This window comes from Aedes aegypti, unplaced genomic scaffold (assembly GCF_002204515.2).
Source record: "Aedes aegypti strain LVP_AGWG unplaced genomic scaffold, AaegL5.0 Primary Assembly AGWG_AaegL5_hic_scaff_2223_PBJ_arrow, whole genome shotgun sequence".
NCBI classification, from domain to species: domain Eukaryota; kingdom Metazoa; phylum Arthropoda; class Insecta; order Diptera; family Culicidae; genus Aedes; species Aedes aegypti.
The window spans coordinates 1-11,017 of NW_018735734.1; the positions used below are offsets into that span (position 1 = coordinate 1).

General features: G+C 37.7%; 1 protein-coding gene and 1 long non-coding RNA gene across 2 annotated transcripts; both read left to right on the forward strand.

The window, feature by feature from the left end:
• Nucleotides 1–727: 727 nt before the first annotated feature.
• On the forward strand, nt 728–1,724 carry LOC110680962. Its single transcript, XR_002503045.1, has 2 exons — nt 728–860; nt 928–1,724. It is a non-coding gene; the product is annotated as an uncharacterized LOC110680962 (long non-coding RNA).
• Nucleotides 1,725–1,959: 235 nt separating this feature from the next.
• On the forward strand, nt 1,960–2,630 carry LOC110680963 (formin-like protein CG32138; the record flags this gene model as incomplete). Its single annotated transcript, XM_021856736.1, has 1 exon — nt 1,960–2,630. A coding segment is annotated over one exon (252 nt), but the record flags the coding sequence as incomplete, so codon positions are not given.
• Nucleotides 2,631–11,017: the final 8,387 nt, after the last annotated feature.

The following is an 11,017-nucleotide window of genomic DNA, read 5'->3' on the forward strand; positions in this document are numbered from 1 at the left end:
ACGGTATGTTTTGGACATAAAACGGAAATGTCCCCAAAGAGGCCTTCGTGGAACCTGTGCCAGGAGATCTGGAGTGGCCACATTTGTTTTTTCCGGAGTTTTTCTTCTTTTATTGACATGTTCTCCCGAATTCACGAAGATTGATACGTCGCACGGTATGTTTCCGACAAAAAACGGAAATGTCCTCAAAGAGGCCCTGGCGGAACATGTGTCAGGTGCTCTGGAGTGGCCAAATCTATTGGAATTTAGTTTATTCTTCCTTTATTGACATGGTCTCCCGAATTCATGAAGATTGAGACGTCGCACGGTATGTTTTGGACATGAAACGGAAATGTCCCCAAACTGGCCCTGGCGGAACCGGCTACGATGTTCCGGAACGGTCCACTTATTCAAATTATGTTGAAATGATGACAATCGACCATTATCTCACGTTTTACATAAAAACTTTAGTGTTGTAGCTGAAATAAATAGAAAAATAATCACAATTCCCGAATTTGGCACCCTCGTGACCCCAGTACAATCCGGAATATCTCCGGCATGGTTCCGAATTCAGCATTCTCCATTTATGACGAATAACTGACACCTTTTTAAAGTAAACTGACGGTGGTTTCAAAAAAATCGAATGGGAATTGACGAAATGGCAGCCATTTGAAAATGTCTTGTCGGAGGCCGGTAACGTAAAGGTTAATATTTCTTAAGAGTCCAGGATTTACTCCAGATACTTTTAGGAGATCGCTTGAAAGCTGCTGTACGAGTTCCACGTTTATTTCTCTAGGGATTCTTTCAGGAATGCTTTCAAGAATTCCATTGCTAAAAATAATAATCTAGAAGTACATCATTACCCAATGCGTTGAAAGAAGGTATGCAAAGTAACACGATTTCTATATTAGTTTAATTCATATGATAATTTATTTAATCTTTTAACAGTCAACACACAAAGCGATAATAAAAACAATTTGTAAGCATTCATTGTTGGTATGATTGCACATAAAAACGGTTTGTTATTTTATTGTCGACTTTGTTGCTGGGTTGGAGCTGCTGGTTGGTAGGTAAAATCAAACAAAAAGACATTTTCCCACATTTAAGTAGGGTATGTGTACTAATTCACATGTGCATCACCGGGGAATGCTTAATCGCTTTTAACGCACAGCAGAAGCCACCCACACGCGACTTAAGTCGGCAGCTGTGAAAAGGGGGAAATTACCATGATTCGTACCGTTAGATTTCGCACGACTATCTCCAAGGTTAATTGCACGCTTATGTTTAATTCATGGCGCCTAATCGCGTACGTGCACGTGTAATTATGCTCAAGCTATTAACTGCACAAAATGCTCATCAACTAATCTAACCGACCGCTTGGAAACGCTTTTCGCTTCGCTGAACTATTGACCCAATGCACAGTGGGTTAAAACTGATCAAAAGCAGAAAACAATTCTATATCTTGTGTCATTGTAGCGATTCAGTTTACCGTTTTTCAATCAAATCGAAAAATCTCTCGGTTCCTTACTTTTGTCTTTGAACAACCCTCTGAAACTCATAAGAAAATAACTGAAATTTTTTCATCCAAATTTCAGTCAATTTGGATCACCGGAAGCTGAGATACAGATCTTCAAACTTTGGCATTTTGTAGGGAAAACAGCATTTGATTTTTAACTTTTGTCACTGACTGTAGTACTAAATTCGATTTTCATTTATTTATGTGTATGGTAGGTACTAAACAGCTAACTTACTAAAGCAAAACGAGCATCACAAATATGTTTGCGGCTGCGTGTGATGGCTAAAACCAGTCTCTTTTGATTTTTTATGATTTTTCATTTCGACACGAGAAAAGAAATTCTATTCTGCTTTTCATTAGCCTTCGCCCACTGTTCAATGGCAGTGAACTCGGTATTCACAGTGGTTCAAAGTTACTTGGTAGAACCTTCTGAAACACTGTGAACCAATGATAACTACCTCTAACCCTTTATCACGATTGTTCTTCATATTCTCGCACGACAGGAAGCGGTCATCAACGAGCTCAAGACCAAGACCAACTCGGTACGGGAGAAGAAGCTCCTTCAGCAGGACGAGGTCTACAACGGAGCCCTGGAGGACATTCTGCTGGGGCTGAAGAACGAACCGTACCGCAGGGCGGACGCGGTCCGAAGAAGCCAACGAAGGCGCATCGATAGCAATCGACTATCGAGGACCATGGAAGAGATGGAGTTCTAATCGTCTACGCCTCGGAACCGCAAACAACTAAAACAACCAAAATGTGATTTTGAACCATGTTCATCCAAGTGAATCGGCACATCTCGACACACACACTCAACAAGCACAATAATGACTATTTTAACGATACATATAATGACACGCAACATTCGCAGTGAAGGCTCTCTCGTTTTTCTGGCACAGTTATATTTTTTAAATTGTTTTCTGTAAGTAGTACCATTATTTTCCTTGTAAAAAGAGAGAATTTTAAGTCATAGTTTTAAAGAAAGGAAAAACGGCGAGACGTCTCGTGGAAAAATTGTTTTTATACTATGTTATAATTATTAATTCACGAAATTTTAGTGGCAAACTATACGTTTACTTTGTGTATATATTTTGTTCAGTACATTGATATAAGACATGTGCATTAATCTACAATAGCTGGAAGGTTTTATTATTGATGCCGAAATTCCATCATTGTAAGCTCATACTCTGTCTTCATAAAAAAAAGCAATAAAGGTCGTACCACTTCGTGTTTTGACATACTAAGACTGAAAAAAAAATATAGCGTATGGCTTCCCATGTCACTTTAAACGCAAGCCAATAGACTTCAACTGCAAAGTAGGTACAGGTAAGTACAAATAAGCTTAATAATTCTAAATATATATTTTTTTTAGGTAAAGGAAGATAGAAACTTCTATGGAAATAAAAGGATCTGAACCTGCATTCTCCTATATTCGATAATGAAGCGACCATTTATATTTTCACATTTATGATCAATTTTCTCTTTACATGTGGGGATTTTTTTTTATTATCGTACAAATTGGGCCGAAGGGTCTCAGATTTTCATGAAACTTTTTCCACAGGCAGGGCTCATGGATATATGAATAAAAAAAAATTGAGAAAAATTCAGGGTCGCCTATTTTTCCGGAAAACTCAGGTGGAAATTTTTTGTTTTCCCTTGACACTACTTACTTTGGAAAATCATAACTCATGAACGAAGCATCGTAGAAACAAAGTTTTTATATGAAAATACAAGCAAATTTTCTCAAAAATCCAAAAAAAAATATGAACTGGAAAAAGTTTTCCACAAAATTTTCCACCGTTGGGAAAATTTGTAAAGAAAAGCCGGAAAAACTATGCCCGAACTCGTGGAAAATTTTCAAAAAAATATTTTCGAGAAGGTAATTTTATAAGCTTTAATCACTGAAATTTTTGGAATACACTTTTTTTTCGTTTTTGAGTTATGGCCAATTTTGTGAAAAATGTCCAGATGTGCCATATAAGACTTTTCTTTGAAAAATCATAACTCAAGAACGAAACATTGTAGAAAGAAAGTATTTGTATGAAAATTTAAGCAAATTTTCTCAGAAATCCAAAAAAAAAATATGAACTGGAAAAAGTTTTCTACAAAATTTTCCACCGTTAGGGAAATTCATAAAGAAAGGCTAGAAAATCTATGCCCGAACTCGCGGAAAATTTCTATTAAAATATATTTGAGAAAGAAACTTTATAAACTTCAATTCTAGTAACTTTTAGGATGTACTTTCTGTTTGTTCCTGAGTTATGGTCAATTTTGTGAAAAATGACCATATTAGCCTTTTCTTTGAAAATCCATATTTCATTCAAAGCATCAGAAAAACAAGGTTTTATTTATCAAAGCAATTGCAAATTTTTTAAAAGATCTGAGAGAAACGATATGGGATTGGTTTTAATGAAGTATAAGTCGGATTGGATTATATTTTTCATGAAACATTACACCGTTAAGCAAAGCTGAAAAAACTGTTTCTTTTCCATTCCAAGTATTGAAAAATATTGTAGGATTGGATCTTATTGATCGCTCTTTTCAAATATACTTTGTTTGAAAGCTGGAATAGCTAATCGGGTTTTCATTTTTTTTTCTTAAACAGTGAAAAATGTCCTGGGAAACTGATTCCATTTCAAAAATTTAGGCTGACCATAAGCCAACCAGATAAAAACGGGACAATTTTAAAAGACATAGATTATGCGATTGTGCTACTTTTCCCCGAATTCCAGTTCCCCAAATGGCCCGTTTCTCTGAAGCCATTTTCCCCGAATGACCCGTTCCCTTGTAAAGCCTGATTCGCTGCTGACAAGTAATTTCTCGGCCTATCTTGATGCATGGAAAATTTCTGCCAGGAATCGATCAAGAATGCGCTTTTTTCTGATCGCAGTACGCAGTTGAAAAGAACTGTCAGTTCAAATGGGAGTCGCTGTAGAAAATTTCTGCAAGGAATCGGCGAGAAATTTCTTTAGCGATTCCTTTTCAGTAGCAAATCAGGCTTAAAGCAATGCAGCTCAAAAAAGTGCAACAATAGTCTTTACCCGAGCAGGCGAAAAAGCTAAATAATAGCAAATTTTGATATGGACATACAAAAGTGATATTAACTTGAAAGATATAAGGGATAAAAGATCCGAAAATAATATCTAAAATTTACTCCTGGAATACTATTAGCACATAAATTTTTTAACTTTTATAAGATCTCACCATCAGCGAGCTATTCCTCAGACCTTCCAACATCAAATTTAGCTATGGCTCAGAAGTTCCAGGAATAAAATGTTGATATTATCTTCAGATCTTTTATCTCTTATGTCAATCAAATCAATCTCTCGATTCAATGGTCAGAACTTTGCTTCTGGTAGTAAGATAGTGTTGAATTAGAAAGATCGATAAGCTACAAAAGAAGGAGATATTTGATCATTCTCGACTAAATACATATTGCCAAAAATACATATTGTTCACCACCTTGAAATGAAAAGGTTATGACAATTATGAGTGTTTAGAACTTTTCGGAGAACTGAGCTATTCGGGGAAACGGGGTTTTCGGGGAACTAGCATTCTGCAAACTGGCGTTATGAGAACGACATTCGGGAAACCGCCATTCGAGGAAAAGTAGCAGAACCAGATTATACAATCCCAAGCTACATGTCTGTATGATTCAATAAAAATCACTAAAGAACCTCGAAGCTCATTCTTTGATTTCCGAAAAAAAAAATCGTTACACTTTTCATGTTTTCAAATTCAAACGTAACTTTTCTAATATTCCATTACTTTATTGAAATATCCTATTTTTAAACATTTAATCCAATCAATTGCGTATCAGAAGTAAACACATAGTTGTTGTTTTTCATTTTAGGTATTATATGAATAATTATCTTATGAAGATCCGTATTTTGGAAATCCACCAAAATTAGACATAAATATGAGTAAAGAAACGCAAAAAGTTAAGCAAAAGCATGTACGGATCAAGTTTATCTCTGTTAGAGAAACTAATAATTGCTTGGAAAATAGATGAGTAAGACAATAAACTTTGAAATATTTCTAAAAACTGTTTGTTATGTTGTTATTTTTATTTTTTTACTGGTGTTGAAAATTATGTGCCAAATCTCCATTTCCTAAAATACGGGACAATTCGAGCATTTTACATTAAACGACGGGACAGTCCGTCGAAGGGATGAAAACGGTACTGTCCCGTTAAATACGGTACGTATGGTCAGCCTACAAAAATTTCATATTTTTGAGATAATTTGAATCCGGTTCGACAAGTCATGATGAGTCTTGAGTCATGATTTTTTTAACGAAAAGGCATGTATGGCAAATCTTTGGCATTTTTTTACAAAATTGACCATAGATCAGGATTTAAAGAAAAGTACATCCTAAAAAGTTACCAGAATTGAAGGTTATAAAGTTTCTTTCTTAAAAATATTTTATTAAAAAATTTCCACGAGCTCGGGCATAGATTTTCCAGCTTTTCTTATGAATTTCCCCAACGGTGGAAAATTTTGTGGAAAACTTTTTCCAGTTCATTTTTTTTTTGATTTTCTGAGAAAATTGCTTAAATTTTCATACAAAAACTTTCTTTCTACAATGTTTCGTTCTTGAGTTATGATTTTTCAAAGAAAAGTCTTATATGGCACATCTGGACCATTTTTCACAAAATTGGCCATAACTCAAAAACGAAAAAAAAGTGCATTCCAAAAATTTCGGTGATTAAAGCTTATAAAATTAACCTTCTCGAAAATATTTTTTTTGAAAATTTTCCACGAAGTTCGGGCATAGTTTTTTCCGCTTTTCTTTACGAATTTTCCAACGGTGGAAAATTTTGTGAAAAAACTTTTCCAGTTCATATTTTTTTTTGGATTTTGAGAAAATTTGCTTAAAATTTTCATATAAAAACTTTGTTTCTACAATGCTTCGTTCTTGAGTTATGATTTTTTAAAGTAAGTAGTGTCAAGGGAAAACAAAAAAATTCCACCTGAGTTTTCCGGAAAAATAGGCGACCCTGAATTTTTCTCAATTTTTTTTTATTCCTATATCCATGAGCCCTGCCTGTGGGAAAAAGTTTCATGAAAATCTGAGACCCTTCGGCCCAAACCCGTACGGTAATAAAAAAAAATCCCCATTGTGATAACGCACGAGAATGAATTGTATTCTTTATGAGGTGTTAACCTTCGGGCTGTCGCGCTGTTGTACTGTGTACAACAGTTGTGATTTATATGCTATCATTTTGCAAACAAGGATATCTATCGACACCAAAACCAAATGTATTCCTCAAGAATCTTCTTAAAAACCATACTCTAACGTTTTATTTACAGTATAGGCCTTTATAATACTGGTAAAATCAACAAATATACATGGAAGTCGCTTGATTAATGAACGCACTATTTACGGTTTGAGTAAACCACCAGTTTTGAAATCGGTACATCTCAAATCCAGATAATATAGAAACTTGGGGTCCTTAGGAAAGTTGTTCTAGCGCTATCTTCTGGTACCTCATTTAATTCGGAATTTGACCGCTAGGTGACACTAAGGCATGGAAGTTTTACTTTTGTTTGCAGATATTTTAGGATCCTGACCATTTTAGAAGGAATGGCGTCTTCGGCTAAGTTGTTTAGTAAGTTAAGGCCTATTCATTGTTCGAGCTGGTTGATTTCAAAATTTTATCACTATGCGGCGCTAGTGAGCATGAAACTTTTAATTTGCAGATATCTCAGGAGCCTGATCACTTAGAAAGATAGTGTGTTCGCCAAGTAGTTCAGTAGCTCATGGGCTATCATTAAATGAACCAAGAATAGGATATTTTGCCACCAGGTAGCGCTAGTGAGGCATAAAATTATTATTTTACGAATACTGTAGGATCTTGACTTTTTACACAGGCACCTTCGGCCAAAAGTTGTTCAGAAGCACAGCAACTATCGTTATTTTATAAAATTTCCGAACTTTAAGGATTAAACAAAGAAAGAATTTGAGCGATTGAACAACTCTGCCGAAAGACGCCCATCTTCTAAGTGACCAGGCTCCTGAGATATATGCGAAACAAATGTTTATGTTTACTAGAGCTGCCAAGGTGGCTCAAGCAATAATAGTCCTTGAGTTACCGAACAACTTTTGCCGAAGACGCCATCTTTCTAAGTGGTCAGGATTCTGAGATCTGCGAAAACACATGTTTCATGCTCACTAGCGCCACCTAGTGGCAAAATGCCGAATCTCTTGGCTAAAATAATGATAGGCCTTGAGCAACTGAACAATTTTGCCGAAGACGTCATCTTTCTAAGTGGTCCAGACTACTGGGATATTCGCAAAACCAAAGTACAACGCGGGACTACTAGCGTTACAAAATTCGCGCGACGATCGAAAGGTTAATGTACTCATTGAGTATGGAGAAATCGAGGACGAAGAGAAAGTTTATGTGAATCCGATCTTGAATTAGCCATTTCGAATAAAAATATATCCAGCTCAATTGTGCTGGTTTATACCAAAAAATATATAGTGACATGTAATTTTACTCGAATACATCCAAAACAGTAATTTTACAATAGCATAGAGTCCTACATGGAGACGGGATTCCACTCAATGTTGGGTTGTTCCAACGCATTTCCGTAGTTTGAGCGTAATTCGGTCCATGATCGGCAATGTTTTGCATGTTGTAACAAGCTTGATAAAAAACCACAGCGAACGAAGGTTCCGAAGAGAGAGAGGATGATAAAACCCATTTTTCTAGATTATTTACCATTGAGAGTAGGTGTTTATCTTATTGACGTGATAATCAATCCCCTTACATCTGATAGTAATAATATCCCCCACTGTTGACGGGAAATCTTCGTTCGGGATAGAGTATAACACCTTTTAAGTAGTATCGAGAGAAGCTTCAAAGAATTCGGTGTATGTTTGAACTAACCAAACTATTCGGTTGAAGTTTGTGTTCTACACTGAAATTAATTTTATTGTAGAAACTACTGAATCCATGGTAAAATTAAGAACTGCACCAACGATTTTTCAACCGACTACATTAATCTGTTAACTCTACCAAAACATAGTCAACATCACTACACAAGAAAATTTCTTCTGTTGATTTAACCAGAGTTGTAGTATTTTTGACTAGAAAAAATCTTGGTTTGAGAAGTTTAGCATCATACTTTTGACCACACTGTGTTGTACGGTTGGGTGTCACGGATTAAAATACAATGCTTTGTAGTGGATGATACTATGGACATAGTCAAATTTACTGCACTGCTCAGTGATGTTCACCAAATTATAGTAAACTTAACAGATTTTTGTAGTCGATTGAAAATTGTTGGTGCAGTTCTTAATTCTACCATGGCTTTGGTAGGTACACGCCGTTAACTTGAACGGTACCTCATGCAAACCATCGGGGTTCATTTTTAATTTGAACATCTAGTCACCCTAGAAACGTGTTTCTGGTCACCTCTTTCACTGTTTTGTTTTGATTCTGCGTTCCGTTCCACAGCGTTCCATTCCACTTTACTCTGTTCCATGAGCTCAATGACGTGTGAACCATTTTTAATCTGAACGATGTGCAATTAGCGGGGAACAAATTAAAAAAGTGTTCAGATTAAATGTGGTCAAACCAACGGGGGTACCGGGTACAAAAAAAATTTGTTTGCGGAGTATGAAGACCTGTTTGCGAAGGATGCGCGCAGACTCGATGATGATGCGAAAGTCAGGTTATTTTTGCGTCGCCTGGGAAACTAACGAGCATTATAGGCACGTCAGCTTTTTTCTTCCAAGTACACCGAAAGACTTCACTTTCGATGTCACGGTACAAAAGCTCACGACGCTGTTCGGGACCACCGAATCAATGGTGAAGAAACGCTACAGTACACTTTCCATCACCAAAGCCCCGACGAAGATTACGTCACTTTTGCGTGTCGGGTGAACAAAATGTGCGTAGAATCCGAGCTGTCGAAGATGTCCGAGCCAGCAATTTAAGTGCTTGATGTTTCGTCTGCGGCTTGAAAGGAGAGTACAAAATGGTCATCCAAGCCAAATAAGCAGCGTAGCGGTAAGTTCTCCTACGAAGACCATCGCACTATCCGTCGGCAATGTCCAAAGCAAGTGTAGGTTTGGTGCAGGTGCAAATCAACGGTTGTGCCTGTGCGTTTGCAATTGGACACAGCATCGGACATAACCATTGTGTCCGAACCAGTGTTGTGAAAAACTCAATTTCTCACAACTCACGCTTGAGATTTATCATGTGTGAGTTGTCAATCATTGCAACTCAGCAGTCAAAAAATCATGGATGAGTTGGCTCACCTTTTTAACTCATTGTCTTCGTATTTCCGCAGTTTACTCACACACGGCAATATTTTAATGTTAGTCTGGTAAAGTTATAGTAATCCTTTCTAACATAAACAACAACATTCGGGTTTCACGAGTTTTTACCGGGCTTTGCGACTGAATCATTTTTTTACGGGTTTGAGTTGATTGAGTTGATTTTGCATCAAAATCCTCAAGCTGAGATTTACGAAGCAGATCTCAAATGAGTTTGCTCTCACGGGAGAGCGTAATTGATTGAGATTTTGAGTGTGAGTCTATCAACACTGGTCCGAACAAGTTTGGAAGCAACTTGCCAACCAACAGTGGTTCCAGCAACACAGATCGCCAAATCAGCATCAGGTGAACAACTCGAATTGGAGTACGAATTTGCATGTGAGGTGTCGTTCAACGGTTTGGCTCAGCAGGGCCGAATTTTCGTCTCCAAGCGTTCACTCAACTTCCTTGGCATCGATCTCATCGATAAGTTTAACCTTTGGTCACTGCCGATGGACAACTTTTGAACCAGGTAAGCGGTTTACCAGTTGATGTCCAGTTCCTTGCAGAAGGCGTACCCCAAGCTAATACAGCAATTCTCTGGGCCTGTGCAACAAGACTAAAATCAAATTAGCCCTCAAAGAGTCTTGTCGACCGGTTTACCGCCCTCGTAGGACCAGTTTCCTACGCCATGCTCCCTACAGTGGATTAAGAGCTCGATCACTTGGAACGGTTGAACATCATTTCACCAGTGGACTATTCCGAAATGGGCAGCGCTAATCGTCGTGGTCAGGAAGGCAAATGGTAGCATACGGATTTGTGGGGACACAAGATAGTTTCTCCAAGTTAGCGGGCTGTATGGTATTCAGCACAATCGATTTGTCCGATGCGTTCCTGCAAATGGAAATCGATGAAGGTTCTCGCAAGATGCTTACCATCAATACACACCGAGGTCTGTATCAATACAATCGAACTACCACCTGGTATGAAGGCTGCTCTAGGAACATTCCAGCAAATGATAGACCACTATGCTGGCTGGACTCCCGGGTTACGGCTATTTGGACGATGTCATGGTCGGTGGCGAAAACGCCGAGGAGCACCAACGCAATCTGCACGCTGTTCTGTAGCGGATGCAAGAGTATGGATTCATCATACGGCCAAGAAAAATGCTCTTTTGCGCAACATCAACTCGGGGTATTTGGGTCTTCTGTTAGATCGCCATGGAATCCGCCCGGATCCTATCATAATCGCAGC